At 44.1% G+C, this 17745-nt stretch overlaps 1 protein-coding gene across 1 annotated transcript in view; it reads left to right on the top strand.

The window, feature by feature from the left end:
* NEURL1 (neuralized E3 ubiquitin protein ligase 1) overlaps positions 1 to 17745 on the top strand; it is a 190925-nt gene that overhangs the window by 128430 nt on the left and 44750 nt on the right. Inside the window, exons 2-3 of the mRNA XM_066622193.1 lie at positions 5917 to 6158; positions 14058 to 14379. Of these exons, the coding sequence (XP_066478290.1) occupies positions 5917 to 6158; positions 14058 to 14379 (564 nt within the window). The remainder of the gene's footprint in view (positions 1 to 5916; positions 6159 to 14057; positions 14380 to 17745) is intronic.

Genomic DNA, 17745 nt, shown 5'->3' with positions numbered 1-17745 from the left:
AATCTATAACTGAATGCTAAGAGATTTGACTCCCAATGACAATTTTAAAATAACATCATTTACCTCACTTCTCCACATAAGTTTAATTTTATTTGTCCCAAGTGGAATTTACTGCAGCAACTGCATGCGCCTCAGAAAGTGCATCTTCAGAAATATTGTGGTAACCTCAGTTGTGGGCTTTCTGGAATCTGGTGGTGATAGTGTTTTTCTGTGAATATGGAACATTAACAATCACATCAGCTAGTCTCAAGCTCGATTTTGATAGATCATTTTCAAACGAGCACTCCTTCACATTCATTCTGAGGTGGTACAGTTTGTTGGAAGGACTTTAGAACATGTGCTTGTACGTATTTGAATAAGCTTGCGGTCTCAAAGATGAACTTAAGTGCTAGTGCATAATTTTTATGCATATTGCGATTACAAAAGTTTGTAGCCATTTTTGACAGATACATATTGTGTCTTTGTAGAACAGCAGGGCCAGAAGGGGGAGGGGGAAACACCCAACTCATCCAGTCTGACCTTGGGCAAGATTACATATTCCACTGCTATACTCCTGTCATTCCCTGTTCTTAAATCTCTGCAGCAATGGAAACTTTGCCATTGCCATAGGAGTCCATTTTTTAAAAAAAGATTGTTTTGTGCTCAATATCTATTTCTTAACAACTGTACTGAGTTTATTATTATTATTAACAGTATTTATATACCACTTTTCCACTAAAAGTTCACAAAGCGGTTTACAGAGAAAAATCAAATAACTAAATGGCTCCCTGTCCCAAAAGGGCTCACAATCTAAAAAGATGCAAATGAATACCAGCAGAGAGCCACTAGCACAGACAGTGCTGGGGTGAGGTGGGCCAGTTACTCTCCCCCTGCTAAAAAAAGGAGCACCCACTTGAAAAAGTGCCTCTTACCCAATTAGCAGGGGTTATGAGTGTAAACCAAGGCAGCAAGGGAGGGACAGATCAACTGGCACATAAATCCTTTTTGCTCTCCTTCTCTCAGTAATTCCATAGGATCAGTGCGGGCTCATCCATGAGGCCAACTGAAGCGGTTTCCTCAGGCAGCAGGTTGATGGGGAATGCCCATCTCTATCCACTCACAGGCATACCTTGACTTTCATCCACTTGACTTTCATCATTTTGCTCTTTCAATTATAACTACATTTCAAATTTCATCCATGTTTTCCTCTTTCATCTGATTTCATTCAAGCTTCCATGGCATTCATCAATGTTCTTATGTTTTATTGATGATTATTTAGGTTTCATATGCATTTACATATATAGTTATGCTTTTCGCTAGCCAAAATAAATTTGCAAGCTAAATAAGGCTACGCTTTGTCATTCATCCATTTTTGGCTTTCATCCATGCTCTGGTCCCTAACCAGATGAAAATGCAAGGTATTGCTGTACTTGCCTCTGTTGCTGCTCCTCATTCCGCTCCCTGAACTGGAAAAGGAAGAGGGGGACAGAGAGGATGCAAATATGTGGAGAGGAAAGAGAGTGCTGTGTTAGAACTTTGGGGAGTGGGAGGAGCAGAGGCTGGCACATTATAGGGTAAGGGGGCAGCATTTGCCATCCCACTGCAGGCATCAGGAGCTCTTGGACTGGCCCTGCGTAGGACCATGGAATGCCTGCCTTCTGACTACTGCAGCACAGCAGTGGTCTGAGGCCTTCTGGCACCTGCAGTAGTGTGTTTGGTGCCACCATTCCATGGTGTAGGCTTCCTCATGAAGAAGCTGTCTTGCATCTGTCTTCACGGCAGAAGACCTCGGGCAGATACCGCTGCCCGAACGGCCCCTCCTAACCAAGGAATTAAGTCAGATAGAGGTTAAAAGAGAAGATGTTTCAGACCTCATTGATAAATTAAAGATCAATAAGTCACCGGGCCCTGATGGCATCCACCCAAGGGTTATTAAGGAATTGAAGAATGCAGATCTCTTGACTAAGGTATGCAACTTGTCCCTCAAAACGGCCACGGTGCCAGAAGATTGGAGGATAGCAAATGTCACGCCTATTTTTAAAAAGGGAAAGAGGGGGGACCCGGGAAACTATAGGCCGGTCAGCCTAACATCCATACCGGGTAAGATGGTGGAATGCCTCATCAAAGATAGGATCTCAAAACACATAGACGAACAGGCCTTGCTGAGGGAGAGTCAGCATGGCTTCTGTAAGGGTAAGTCTTGCCTCACAAACCTTATAGAATTCTTTGAAAAGGTCAACAGGCATGTGGATGCGGGAGAACCCGTGGACATTATATATCTGGACTTTCAGAAGGCGTTTGACACGGTCCCTCACCAAAGGCTACTGAAAAAACTCCACAATCAGGGAATTAGAGGACAGGTCCTCTCGTGGATTGATAACTTGTTGGAGGCCAGGAAGCAGAGAGTGGGTGTCAATGGGCAATTTTCACAATGGAGAGAGGTGAAAAGCGGTGTGCCCCAAGGATCTGTCCTGGGACCGGTGCTTTTCAACCTCTTCATAAATGACCTGGAGACAGGGTTGAGCAGTGAAGTGGCTAAGTTTGCAGACGACACCAAACTCTTCCGAGTGGTAAAGACCAGAAGTGATTGTGAGGAGCTCCAGAAGGATCTCTCCAGACTGGCAGAATGGGCAGCAAAATGGCAGATGCGCTTCAATGTCAGTAAGTGTAAAGTCATGCACATTGGGGCAAAAAATCAAAACTTTAGATATAGGCTGATGGGTTCTGAGCTGTCTGTGACAGATCAGGAGAGAGATCTTGGGGTGGTGGTGGACAGGTTGATGAAAGTGTCAACCCAATGTGCGGCAGCAGTGAAGAAGGCCAATTCTATGCTTGGGATCATTAGGAAGGGTATTGAGAACAAAACGGCTAGTATTATAATGCCGTTGTACAAATTGATGGTAAGGCCACACCTGGAGTATTGTGTCCAGTTCTGGTCGCCGCATCTCAAAAAAGACATAGTGGAAATGGAAAAGGTGCAAAAGAGAGCGACTAAGATGATTACTGGGCTGGGGCACCTTCCTTATGAGGAAAGGCTACGGCGTTTGGGCCTCTTCAGCCTAGAAAAGAGACGCTTGAGGGGGGACATGATTGAGACATACAAAATTATGCAGGGAATGGACAGAGTGGATAGGGAGATGCTCTTTACACTCTCACATAATACCAGAACCAGGGGACATCCACTAAAATTGAGTGTTGGGCGGGTTAGGACAGACAAAAGAAAATATTTCTTTACTCAGCGTGTGGTCGGTCTGTGGAACTCCTTGCCACAGGATGTGGTGCTGGCGTCTAGCCTAGACGCCTTTAAAGGGGGATTGGACAAGTTTCTGGAGGAAAAATCCATTATGGGGTACAAGCCATGATGTGTATGCGCAACCTCCTGATTTTAGAAATGGGTTAAGTCAGAATGCCAGATGTAGGGGAGGGCACCAGGATGAGGTCTCTTGTTATCTGGTGTGCTCCCTGGGGCATTTGGTGGGCCGCTGTGAGATACAGGAAGCTGGACTAGATGGGCCTATGGCCTGATCCAGTGGGGCTGTTCTTATGTTCTTATGTTAAGCTGCTTGAACCATTCACTAAAGAGGCTATACTATATCTCCAAAACTAGAAGTGATAGGGCAAAACGGATGCCATTTTTGGAATCGGCACCCCAGATATACCCAGGAATTGGTGCAACGTTTAAGGAAGCAAAATGTGTGTTGGCCTGTGTTATCTGTCCTAAATACCGTATTTTTCGCTCCATAAGACGCACTTTTTCCCCCCAAAAAAGTGGGGGGGGGGAGTATGTGCGTCTTATGGAGCGAATACTGCAAAGCTGCAGGCATTCTCAGGGCAGCAGAGCCTCCTTGGCAGGAGCTTCTGCCCTTGACCAGGGTCCTGCCTGTGCTCAATGGTAATGCAAATGCAAATGCAATGGTAATGCAAATGCAAATTGAAATGCAAATACAGGCGCTCAGTGGAAATGCAAAAGTTCAGCGCTTAGTGACAATGCACTTGCAGAAAAATACTACAGTACCTCATTCTACCAGTGCAAGGACGATAAAGCAGAAAAGGCTAGCATATAAAATTCCTTTTAAACTAGAGGTAGTAAAATATGCTAAGGAGCATGGAAACAGAGCAGCGGAGAGACATATTTTATTACACTATTTGGTTCAGAATATTTTCTTTCCCTGTTTTCCTCCTCTAAAAACTAGGTACGTCTTATGGTCAGGTGCGTCTTATAGAGCGAAAAATATGGTAGTTAGGGATATTACTGCAGTGTAAGATTTTACTGGTTACATGGTGGAGCAAATGACTGGAAGAGTTTTTGGTTATAGAACCTGACTTATTTCATTATAAAGCTTGATATTTGTACGTTAGAATTAACATTGTCAAACTATTTTCATTTAGAACTTGATTTTATGATTCCATTGTATGGCTTGTTCTGGAACCATCTTACTTTGAGTTGATTGTTTCTCTGGCACAATTATTATGATTCCAAGGTAGGCAATGAAAGACATCACTGTTGCCAAGGACTACTATTTCAAATGTCTTCAGGTGATAGGACTCCAGAGTTAGAAGAAATCTGAGATGTACTTTGTTGTGGGCACAATTCTTTGTGTCTAAATACCTCTGATGGATTATCTGGTGTAACAGAACATGGTGTATAATTACCCAAATTATAGTGTGTTACAAGGTGGGAGGAGAAAGGGAGCAGGTACATAGCTCCGGGCATTTGTGGAATAATTTTAGTAAAACTTTTTGCCTTGTGAGTTTTCCCACACGATAAAAGAAAATATAGATAATTTCCAGAATGATCAGCTAATCTGTTTTAGAGTAAAATTCCTTCCTGACAAAGCAAAATGTTCTTATGCAAGGTTCTGAGTTTGCAAATATTAACTGATACCCTCTGTGTTGTTTGTGCCTATGAGAAAAATTTCTGTGCACTAGTGTATACCCTATGGGATATTTCACCTTCCAGTGGTGGTAGTTTCCAGCCTTCCCTTTTTTTGGTGGAAGAGAATAACAAAACTATAAAAACTATAAACCTTGTGTAGATTTTGTTGAACTTTCAAATTAATTTATTAATAAATTATTTGCTGTCTTTGTCATTTCCAGTTGCTGCACCTTAAATTATCTCACCTGATAGCCACCTACAACCTGTTTTGCATTCATGTGGTTAAAACTACTATCTATAGTTAAATTACTGCTTTGCATTTGCAGCTGCTTTGTGTTGTGTGTTTTATGAAGCCTGAGCTACGTATGGGCAGAGAAGGATTTTGTTAATACTAGTAACCTAGTGTTGCACTTGGATGGGGAGATCTAGGTTCAGTATCATTACAGCTATTACCGTGTATCTGGTCTTTTTGTATTCTTCAGGGAGATTCCATAGTTTCTATTTAATTTGTTCCACATCTCAGATGTTCTCTTACACTTTTAACTAAAATCTGTCTTCTAATAATTTAGAACAATAACCAATTGACCTACTGTCAGTGAAAATAGACTACAGTTGTTTTCTACCTCCTCGATGACAGCAATATTTCTATTTGAAGGTTAAACTCATGTAACGGAGCCATGCATGCAGCTGGAGTTTGCTGTGTAGGTTTCACTGTTGTAGATGTAAAAATTTATACAAGACAAGCCACTGCTCACTTTCGAAATGCAACTTTTGCTTGTTCTCTCATTATCTTTTTTTTTTCCTTCCCCTTCTGATTAAATATACCCAACCTCTTCAACATTTCCTGCACGGTGTTTGTCTATATATTCAGCAAATGCCTAAATGTATTGGCAGAGCTGTGCATTTGTACTTTGTTTCAGGTATATGCTTTTAAATGATTTTTGTACTATTATTGAAAATGCTGTATTAATTTGCCATGCCTCACTGATAAATTAGATTTCCGGTTATGGCTTTACCAGATTTTTAAATTTCTGTTCACCTCTTTTTCCTTTCTGTTTCAGACTCCATAGGGGGACCCTTTCCTGCATCTTCTCACCGATGTCACCACAAGCAAAAGCATTGTCTGCCCATTCCCCAGTGTGGAGCACTCTCGATCAGCCCACTGCTTTTCCACCCCCATACCAAGGGGTCGCAGATCATCATGGACACCACACAGAAGGCAGTCAAGCGGCAGGCTAGCTTCTGCAATGCAATCACCTTCAGCAACAGGCCAATTGTAATCTATGAGCAAGTCAGGCTCAAGGTGAGTCGATATCTCTTCCATTGTTTTGTGAGAAACCCATACTGATATAATGTACCAAGCCCTCACAGTGGCTTGTCTGATGTATTTATTTTTTTTACCAGTAGTCTCCAATGATTCCAGGGTAGCTCAGTTTTGGCATCTGGGAAGCTCCTCCCTCCCAGACAGGCATGGTCAGACAGCAGGGAAAGGCTCCCACAATCCCCAGACTGACCTTGCCTCATGGCCTGGCAAAAATTGCAATAGTGAGGATACTGCAGTTCTAGGTCTTATTACATCCTGTTCTAGATCACAGATTCCCATATTTATACATCCCTCTATAATTCCAGTTGATGCTGAAATTTATCAATTGCAGAATTTGGGTTAAATTCCCCATTAAATTGCTGAATTCCTCCATCCTCTGAAAATTCTGAAAGCAAGGTAGGCTACAGTCGTAGGTAACATAGTACTTAGTAGTTTTCCTGACTTCAGCCCCTTTCCTAAATACAGTACTATACATTTCAATAGAGTGCCTTTAGAATAAAGTGCAATAGAACAAGAGGTTGTGGCTGCAGTCTAGAAAATCGTTGTGGGTAAACTATAGTACACCTTGCACAACATAATGAACATGTAGGATTTCCACTTGGGGAGTAAAACCATAGGAAAGGCAGGTAGTACTTCAAGTTGGATTACGGAATAGGGGCAGAAAACAAAAGCATTTCCTTCCAATAGTCTTCCTGTTTCTAGCAGCTTTGTTTTGTTCCATGCAACTCAGTGGAGTACATTTTCTCCACTGTAAGAAGGGGTTGAGGTCATAGCTGTGAAAGCATAGCCCAATTACCCCACGTGGAAATGAACAAATCATAAAGAAACTAAACCAAAGAAACCACTTTTTACTCTGCAAAATGGAAGAATCTGTCCCATTTCGCTACAATAAGCTCTTTTCTATGCATATAGTGTTTGCAACAGTCCTAGCTCTTTAGATATATAGATTCAGATCTGTTGCTCAGCTGAAACTGCAATATCCCCCTCTCAATGTTGTGAGTGAGGGTACTTCTTGAAGTTGAGGGCCAAGAAAGTCTTGCACATAGCTATAGGTATCAATAAAGTTCTTCGGGGCATGGCTAGTTTAAAATAATGCAAGTAAGGAAAGAATAATGAGATTTGAAATATCTACATTATCTCTTGGAGCATGTACATATTTTCCCCTCATCTGTTTTTAATGAATTTTTGAACCTGCTCTGGAGATCACTCTTTCATAGTTTGAAAATCAGTATCAGAAATCTGCATGTTAGTTTCACCATGGTTCATCCAGCTGACTCATCCAGCTTTTTGGAACTGACCTAGCTCTGAAAAGCATTTTTTTGTTTTGTCTGCCTTCATCCAATCATTGCAATTTAAAGAAGTACCAAAAAGTACAGTGAGAATATTTATCCTTTTTTAGTTGTTTCAACTTTGATATAAAGAGAACATCAAAGATGCATCAAGATAAGAATAATTTTTCAATAACAACCACCCAAACTTCAGTAAACATGATGTTCATTATTTATCTATCCAGGTATTCATCTCAACCATCTTTTCTTCTTTGAACAATAACAACATAATTGGCATTACTGATTAGAGAAAAGGGACTACATTCAAATAAAAGGCAGACGGGGGAGGGGGTGATGCACAAGAAAAAAGCAGGATCAAGAGAAAACCTTGAAGGCTCAGCAGGTATAACTACAGCCACATGTTTAATGTGAATCATCTTTTAAAATGGATTTCAGGGGTTTTTTCATTAATTTTGTATAGCTTATCTTATTCTGAAAGCAATCTATTCCTTAGGTCCTAAACTTAGCATTTCCACCAGTGTTTATACCAGTAGGCTGCTTTCACAGAAGAAGCTGGAGTTCCTGTCCTCTAACAGAGCCTAAAAACTTATTTTTAAGGGATATTTAGGTGGTCTGTTTGAGATAGTTCCCACACGTCTGCTTGTCAGGTACGTTTCCTATAAATACCCTAAGAGTTAGGAATATTTAATTTACAGCCCAATCCTATTTGGACTGCCAATCCAATGGTACAGCGGTGCCAGAATGGCCACCGCTGTATCCCACAGGGTCAGGGAGACAGCTGAAGGTCTCCTCAGGTAAGGGAACATTGTTTTCAGGAGGCAATTGGGGAAAGGGGCTTGACTGACCTAAAACTGGAGGGGGCTAAGGAATGGAGCTTGTGTATTTCTTGAATGCCTTTCCCCTCATAATTCAGAACACTGGCCTGGCCTAGGTTTTAGAGTAACCAATTGCTTTTTCTGACAGACCTAGCATACAAATTGAGAACATACCACAGAGTCTTCTACAGATGGCAGAGACCACTGGTGCATGCTCTCACGTTATCTTCCGTGCCCACTTCCTGCCCACACCAGGACAGAGTATTGTGTTTCTTTTCAGAATTAATAACCTAAATGTCTCTTGTGCTACATTATTTGGCTATTTTATTAAGGACACAATCCCAACTAAATGTTGGTAAAGAAGGTAAAGGTTTCCCCTGCACAGTTCTAGGGGGGCTCTAGGGGGCCCTGACTCTCACGACTCTAGGGAAGGTGCTTAACTCCCTCTCCAAGCTGAGGAAGCCAGCGTTGTCCAAAGACATCTTCCGTGGTCATGTGGCCAGCATGAATAAACGCCAAAGTGCACAGAACACTGTTACCTTCCCACCAAAGTGGTATCTATTTATCTACTTGCATTTACATGCTTGTGAACTGCTAGGTTGGCAGGAATTGAGGAAAGTAACAGGAGTTCACCCTGTTCTGCAGCACCGAGGTCTCAAACTCCTGGGCTGCTGACCTTCCAGCCGACAGACCAGTGTCTTTAACCACTCAGCCACTGTGCCTCTCTAACTGAATGTTAAGTTGGCCAAGTCCCCTGCGTTGGCCTCCTGGTGTCACAAAAGTGCCTTAAAACATTTCTGTGCCACTGGGTGAGTTGGGAGGCCAGTGCAGGGGTCTTGCACCAACCTCGAAGGGCTGAATGTGGCTCCTGCAGCACTGGCAGAAGGTGAGTTTGCACCTATGGCAGGCCAGTGCAGGAGGGTGGAGGGAGGCATTCCAGGGCAGATGGTGGGCCCATGGGTGGACTGAGCCTGGGAAGGGGGAACCAGGATCTGGCACATGATCTGACCAGGAAGTTGAAGCCAGGATTCGATTAAGACCGGATCTTAACCCCCTTCCTGGCTGGCCCAGCCTAGTGCTGTGCTGCTTGGATCTGTGCCACCTCTTTAGGTGGTGCAGGTCTGAGTAGCCCCATTTGGGCCACTGCTGTGTTATCCAAGGGAAGGGGAGTCAATTCCCCTTGACCTGGGTTTTGCCACTGCCAGCCCTAACCCTGCTCTGGATACAGCGCAGGCCAGCCTGTCCCACTGCAGAATAGGACTGGGCTGCCCATTGTACAGTTAGTGTGAACTATAGACAAGAAAGTGTAGAAAACTCACAATGATGTAACACTCTGTTGGCAACCTTCAGTCTCGGAAGACTATGGTATCGTGCTCTGGATGGTGGTTCTGGCACAGCGTCTAGTGTGGCTGAAAAGGCCGATTCGGGAGTGACAATCCCTTCTGCATTGGGAGCAAGTGTAGTGTGTCCCTGGTCTGTCTCCCTAGCTATGGGCCTTCCTTCTTTGCCTCAGACTGTTGGCCAAGTGTCTCTTCAAACTGGGAAAGGCCATGCTGCACAGCCTGCCTCCAAGCGGGCCGCTCAGAGGCCAGGGTTTCCCACCTGTTGAGGTCCACTCCTAAGGCCTTCAGATCCCTCTTGCAGATGTCCTTGTATCGCAGTTGTGGTCTACCTGTAGGGCGCTTTCCTTGCACGAGTTCTCCATAGAGGAGATCCTTTGGGATCCGGCCATCATCCATTCTCACAACATGACCAAGCCAACGCAGGCGTCTCTGTTTCAGCAGTGAATACATGCCAGGGATTCCAGCTCGTTCCAGGACTGTGTTGTTTGGAACTTTGTCCTGCCAGGTGATGCCGAGGATGTGTCGGAGGCAGCGCATGTGGAATGCGTTCAGTTTCCTCTCCTGTTGTGAGCGAAGAGTCCATGACTCGCTGCAGTACAGAATTGTATTCAGGACGCAAGATCTGTAGAGGATCTTGGTATGTTCCGTCAGCTTCTTGTTGGACCAGACTCTCTTTGTGAGTCTGGAAAATGTGGTAGCTGCTTTACCGATGCGTTTGTTTAGCTTCCAGGTGTTCCTGAGAATCTGCCACAAAATTGCTGTACACTGTAATAAATATCCCCATGGGGTATCCCCACTTTTAAAATATTCCCACTTTTTAAAAAAGTGATTAATGAGACAATGGGCACAATCCAAACCTGCCAGGAGGCTTGCACTGCATCCAACGCAGGTTTGTTGGGTGCAGCGGCTCAGCCACAGGCAAGGGGAAGCTCTTCCCCTTACCCCTGGATAAGGGCTGCACACCCCTATGGGTCTCCTCAGACCTGCGCCACCTCTGGAGGTGGCGCAAGTCTGAGGAGCGCGGAGTGGCTGGAAGCCACTCCGTTCTCTCCGGGGGCAGGGGTTGGGATCCGGCATAACCGCTGGATCACAGCCCTGCCCCTGGCTCCCCACGCGCCCTCCCCTGGGGCTGCCCATCGCCCACCCTCCCCTGCCCAGAAATGCCCCCCACCCCCTCCCTACACACCCCCACACCTACCTTTGCTGCTTGTGTCGGTGCGAGAGCTGCCACAGAGGCAGCTAAATTTGAATGCGCCAACGTGGCTCCCACCCACGGAGGCGCAAATGTGCTTTACGGCACATTTGCAACCCTCCAGGGCCTCCTATGCCGGCATAACTGCCAGTTAGGATTACGCCCAATGACAACTGTTGCTTCCTTGTTATATGTGGTTAGCTCATTTTATTGTGTTTTGCAGCAGCCAAGCTTTCTACTTTGAGGATCTGATAGGCAATCTGACAAGCAATGTAGAGGCTAGCATGGTCTTGAACTAGCACAAGAGGCCTGCTAAATTTATCCATTCAGTACTCATTTCAAGAATTAAACTGCTTTAGTATAAGTATTTAGAACTTTGGTGAGGAAAAGGGAGGCAAGAGAAATGCACTTTAAACAGTCTGCTTAAAGACCAATGACTTCCTTTCAGTTTCAATGGGACAGCTTTATGGTATTGGCTGTTAAGTTGTATTTTTGTCATTTAAATGTTGCTGTTATTGCAGCTGTACCTAGAAGAGGTCTAACTATTCATTATAATCTTGATGCTGCTGAGAGCATAACTTCAAAGCTTTGCTGCTTCAACTCAAGAATACTGTGATTTTATCTTTGTATTAAATTCTCTTGCATACATCATTATGCTTCCTGGGAACACAGACTTTAAAAACATCTCTTGCTTAATCTGCAGCCATTTTTGTGCCATTGCTGGCTGAAGAATTGCCTTTAATCCCTTGATTTGTGCAATTTGTTATTGATTTACACCAGTTTTTTTGGACACTCTATTCATCTTTGAACTGATCTACCCAGTTGAATTGAATCAGAGAATACGACAGTGGAATGTATTTTTGTTGCTATGATTCTTCCTTTAGTGTTCTGTATTAAATTGTGTTCTGTTTTTGCATTGTGTTTGGCATGTCTAGAGCCAGTGTGGTGTAATCCAGTGGTTCACAAAGTGTTTGTCGTGCTCCCTCCTTTTACTGCTGTTTTGAGGCTTGCAAATGCCCTCTGAACCCAAAAGTACATCGTCACCACTTCTTTCTGGGTTCCAAGGGCATCGCTAGCTGGGTAGGTTTGGGAAGCACTGGGTTAATGGTTAGAGTATCAGACTAGGAGCAAGAAGAGCTAGGTTTAAATACACAGTTGTGAATGCCACTGGATGGTCTTAGTCCAGAATTCTCCAAACATTTTGGTTCAAGGGCCACATCATGTATTATCCATTTTCACAGGCCCCCCCAAAATCAGTTTTATAAATGAATGAATGAATTTTAAATGAATTAATAAGTTTTACTTGAATCTTTTTTGTAATCACCATGATATGTTACAGAACAACAGAGCAATGTGACAATTACAAAGAAAAAATGCCATGTTTAAACTGATAAATGCTACATAATGAGTAAAAATGTCAAAGGTTAGCAAAAAAAAAAGCAATAAAATATTTTAAATTGTTGAGGGCCAGATAAAATCTTGTGGGGTGAGCAGATGTGATCCCCTGGCCATAGTTTGGAGACCCCTGTCTTACAGCACAATCCTGAGCTTCTGGCCCCCAGGGCTGCAGCGGTGCCGAAAATGGCTACATCCTGCATGTGTTGTGGGCAGCACTGGCGGCTCCTTGGGAAAAGGGGACTTGCCATGGGGCTACTCAATTCTATGGCGACCCAAGGGTCGGTGCAAAATTTTAAGCCTCCGTGTCAAGCCAGTGGCCTGAAACGGAGGCTTTGGATCCAGTGGAGCTTTCATTCCCACCTCCCTTGCACTCCTCCCCCTCCCCCGGCACGCCTCCTCCCTGCCTTCTGCCTGCCTCCTCCCTGTCTCCCCCACGCCCCACCTACCTCTCCGCTGCCCGCAGCCTGTGTGACCGCCAAGCGGCAGAGCTCTGGCACTCTACCAGTGCCAGCTGGGCTAGCACCAGTGGAACACCAGGGCCCACAAACGTGCCTAATGGCATGTTTGCGATAGTGCACTCCAGCAGTGAGCCGGCGCACACTGTATAGGATTGGACCCTCAGTCTGATACACTCCCTCAGCCTGACCTAATATAGTTTATCAAGTGCAGAATTTGGTTGTGGTGCTCCTGGTGCAATCTGCTTTGGGATGGCATGGCCCACCCAGCACAACCCACCAGTTGAAGATTATTGCATTAGGTCACACGCTGGGTCATGGACAGTTGGAGTTTCCCAAGATGCTTAAATTCAGATCCAGATCTTCAGAGGGTCAACTAAGTCAGAGCTGTGAACTAGGTTAGGCCAGAAATGTGAAGTGAGAAAAAAAGAACGATTTCACAGTTTATAACACAGTATATAATTGATTTTTCTCTGTAAACCGCTTTGTGAACTTTAGTTGAAAAGCAGTATATAAATACTGTTAATAATGTTAATAATAACTGAATAACAACTACCCTTCCCGCTCCCATCTCCCAGAAAATTCTGGAATTGGAATAAGCACTCTCAGGACAGGGGGATGGGTGTTTCCAGGTAGCTGAAGTCCTGGTGTATCATTTAGTAGCACAGAAACACCACAGAGCCAGCATCAGCTTCTAGCCATGGCACTGGACGTTGCAAGTTATACTTGGGGCAGAGAGATGAACAGCTGAGTCAGTCAACCATTTTTGTTGCTGCAATCATGGGAATTTTTGCTGGCTAGAGTTACCATAGAGTCTGTTCAGGGACAGTCAGTACTTGCCTACATAGTGTTTTAACTGACTTTAAATAAGACTAAAACCTCAGATATAAGTGGACCCCAGATATCACAGTATGGGTCATACATTGCTCGGTACCCCTTTCTCACACGTACAGTTTGCAAAGCAGTCAGTAGGTGCCTCCTATGACTCCCCCTTTCACAACACATTCATATCTGGTACTTCTACGTTATTGACATTGAGGCAGCTTCCAATTCCCCTCTATATATTCAGCCTCTCACCCCCCTACTCCTGTACTAGAAAAGGAGACTGTTGCTGCTGCTAGCTGTGGTTGTTAATATGTTGCTTTTCAACAAAAAACTCACAGTGGTTTACATACCAAAAATGTATCGTTCTTGGTTCCATAGGCGATCACATCCAAACGAAGAAATAAGGGGGACACTGCCAAAAGCCCCTGGAAAATGATGCTGTGGTGGGTTGAATAGGGACAGTTGCTCTCTTCCTGCTGATTATAAGAGAATGATATTTAAACGTGCCTCTTTTCTCAGTTCTAATTCTGTTGCTGTTTTGTTTGTTTGTTTTTGCTTCAGATCACAAAGAAGCAGTGCTGTTGGAGTGGTGCTCTTCGACTTGGATTTACCTCCAAGGATCCCTCCAGGATTAACCCGGAAACCCTGCCCAAGTATGCATGTCCAGATCTGGTTTCTCAGAGTGGATTCTGGGCCAAGGCCCTCCCAGAAGAATTTGCAAATGAAGGAAATATCATTGCATTCTGGGTGGACAAAAAGGGAAGAGTGTTTTATCGGGTTAATGACTCTGCTGCCATGTTGTTCTTCAGTGGTGTGAGGACCACCGAACCGCTGTGGGCTCTGATTGATGTATATGGACTCACACGTGGAGTGCAGCTATTAGGTAGGTGCATTTCTGGGGAAAAAAAATGTAGCTTTGTTGTGGCAAATACTTCTCTGGACCACATCTTATCTCAGTTAGTCCATGACTGTCCACTGCAAATTTGACATAGCAGTTGAGTAAAAGAACTAGGCCTTATGATTTCTCCTAAAATAATGAAAACATGCATATATGACAGTTCTTTCATCTCTAACTTCTATAAACCAAGAACTCCAAGAACTTGTGGAAGGGGGAGTTGTAGGGGGCACCTACTGACTGCTATGGTCACACAGTCCTACTTGTGTTGTTAGAATCATCCATCCTCCTAACTGCCAGAGTTCTGAAAGGTCTTGATTTAGCCACAGAACACAGAATGTTTTTAACCATTGTTGAAAGCCACCTTCGGTCCCTGTGGAGAGAAAGGCGGGATATAAATAAAATTAATAATAATAACACAGAACCTCTTCCTTTCCCTTAACCCTTGATCTGATAGTACAAGCCCTTCTGGTCATTTCATTTTGGCCAAAAAAATCTTCTTTCCTGAAAGTTACAAAGTTTTGCCTTCTATGTGCTGCCTCTTTATGTACTGAGCTTTCTGTGTAAGGATTTGTACTTTGCATGGGCAGCACAAGACATTTAGACCAGTGTTTCTCAGCATTTGTCTTCCACCATACCTCTTCACACGGTCCACCTATTTGATGTACCACCAGAAGCTACTGGCGATCATTGCCAGTTACTTCTGGGTTGGGAGGCCAGATGTGAGTGACAAACACTAGTAAGAGGCTCAGGGTGGACAGGAGGGCTTTTTCCTTTGCAGAAAAGCATGCTTTGGCACTTTGCACATCAAGCCTAGCCTCCTACTGCTGTTTGTTGTGTGGCATTCCTGGCCTTGCTGCGGAGTGGCAGGTGTCCAAGGGTCCCACAAGTACCACCAGACATCACCTCAAGTACCACAGGTGATACCTGTTCTACTGGTTGAGAAACACTGCTTTAGACTGAAGGTTATGCAGGCTAATTTACTGTACAGCCCTGGGCAGAATGGTGGAAGATCAGTGGTTCATATGTTGACCATCTCAGCCATAAATTTTTTTTAATCTTTGTCCTTAAATGGAGCTGAGCAAAACTGAACAAACTCCTAGCAGCAGAAAAATTAAACCATGTTTGTTGTTGGAATGTCGTGCTTGATGCCATCCTTGTAAACCAAACTCTTACTCACATGGACACCCAAGGCCAAGCAGACACAGTGGGGCTGGAAGTAATAAATCACTATGAAAATAAATATCATTAATAAAAGAATGTTTGTTATGACAGACTATTGGTGCACATTCTGTAGCATGGAATGTACTCTGTAAAAGTTCCCCTCTATCTTATTCATCTCTCTTGCATCTGACATGGGGGAAACGCATTTCATATTTTATGTATGGTTCATGCTTTACCTGAAGGGAAGGTTATTTGTTAGACACTTAAATTTATGTGAAATTGCTGCTCTTAAAAATATCAGGAAACCCAGTCTGAATCTGTGTCCTAAATTCTAAGGGAATTTTCAGTAGGTTGTTTTATTGCATGCTTACTGTGCATTTGTGAAAATGGTTTTACTGTGCTTGAAATTTAACAGTTGCTACACAGTTCTTGAGGGATATCCTAATGTTTTGAGAATTTCTGAGTGCTTCTAAAGTAGGCCCCCAAATGAATGTTATCTGGATCTTTTTCAGTCTGGTTTCAGGCCAGGTTTTGGGATGGAAACCGCCTAGGTCGCCTTGGTGTATGACCTATGCTGGGGACTGGACAGGGGGAGTGCATCCCTGTTGGTCCTGCTGCTTTCTCTCAGTGGCTTTTGATACCACACATCATGGTATCCTTCTGGGCTGATTGAGTTGGGAGTTGGAGGCACTGTTTTGTGGTGGTTCTGCTCTTACTTGGAGGATCAATCCCAGATGGTGGTGCTGGGGGATGCCTGTTTGACGCCCTGGCACTTGAGGTGCGGGGTGCCACAGGGTTCAATTTTGTCCCCCATGCTATTTAACGTCTACATGAAACCCCTGAGAGGTCATTCAGGGATTTAGAGTGGGTTGCCATCAATATGCTTATGACACCCAGCTCTGTCTCCCCTTCCCTTCTATCTCCCCATCGAAATTTCAAGGCCAGTTCACACCACACTACGCTACTAATTCACACCACAGTCCTTCTAAGAGCCCAGTCCTATCCTTTACCATCTTTCACCTTGCAGCTGTGTTGACGGAGCATGAATTGTATGTGTAGGGTTACCAGATACAAATGGGGATGGGGCCAGGGTGGGAATTTTGGCAAGTGCAGCTTTTGTTGCACTCTTTTTGTTGCAACTCTTCCATGTTGAGCTGCACCTGCCAAAATTCCATCTTCTGTACAATGATTAAAGGTATAAGTACTCTGTTCCTGTTTGATTCTGGTAACTCTATCTATGCAATGCTGGGGTGGGGGGGGGAGGAGATCAAAGAAATAAGTCAAAATATTATTAACTCTTACCTCCATATGCTGCCTGGCTATCACTGTTTCTCTTCAAACTTACACCAGGTATTTTGCTGGTGCAAGTTCAAGGAGACACAGTGGGTGTGTCAGGCCAGGAATATGGGGATAGCATTCTCACGTGTGCTGCCACTGCTGAGATGCCCCCCTCTCACCTTTAAAATGCCCCTGCCCACCCTGCTCCTTGTCCTGATCTATTCCTGCCCTTGAACTGCCCCTTCTGCCACCTTACCTGATCTAGCACGGACCTTGTCTGGGATCTGCTGTCCTGCACACTGGGCCTCTGGCACCTTTTATGACTTTGCTGCAGCACTTATGGCAGCAGACCTGGTTTATATTTTCTGTGTTTTTTACAGGAATTGTGTGGCTGAATAATTAAACACGTTTATCAATTATCAATTCAAGTTTTGTGGAAATTCACTGAAATGTAGGTTGTGTTCCTTGCAACTCCCTCCAGGTAATGCATAGAGCTCTACGTTGTCTGTGTGGGCACAACTCCAGAGCATCTGGAGATGGTATCACCATAATTACTGAGCTCTGGGACACCAAGAGAAGCTGTGCAGGACCTTAGTTGTAACTGCGTGGCCATTCTGCTTATAAGGAGTAGGTTGGACTATGTACAGCTATTGGGCTATAAACAGAGCAGTAACTGTTACCCTGCTCATACCTGATCTTGTCTGATCTTGGAAGCTAAGCAGGGTCAGGCCTGGTTAGTATTTGGATGGGAGACTGCCTGGGAATACTGGGCGCTATAGGCTTATACCATAGTCTTTTGAAACTGAAGGTTGCCAACCAATGGGCTATAAACCATATTGCTTGATTATATTCAGTTCCACTAAATAAGGTCACCTTGTGTAATCTTCATCATTTACAAAATGGTAGATAAAC

Source organism: Tiliqua scincoides, chromosome 3 (assembly GCF_035046505.1).
Source record: "Tiliqua scincoides isolate rTilSci1 chromosome 3, rTilSci1.hap2, whole genome shotgun sequence".
NCBI classification, from domain to species: domain Eukaryota; kingdom Metazoa; phylum Chordata; class Lepidosauria; order Squamata; family Scincidae; genus Tiliqua; species Tiliqua scincoides.
This window is presented reverse-complemented; position numbering and strand designations above follow the sequence as displayed.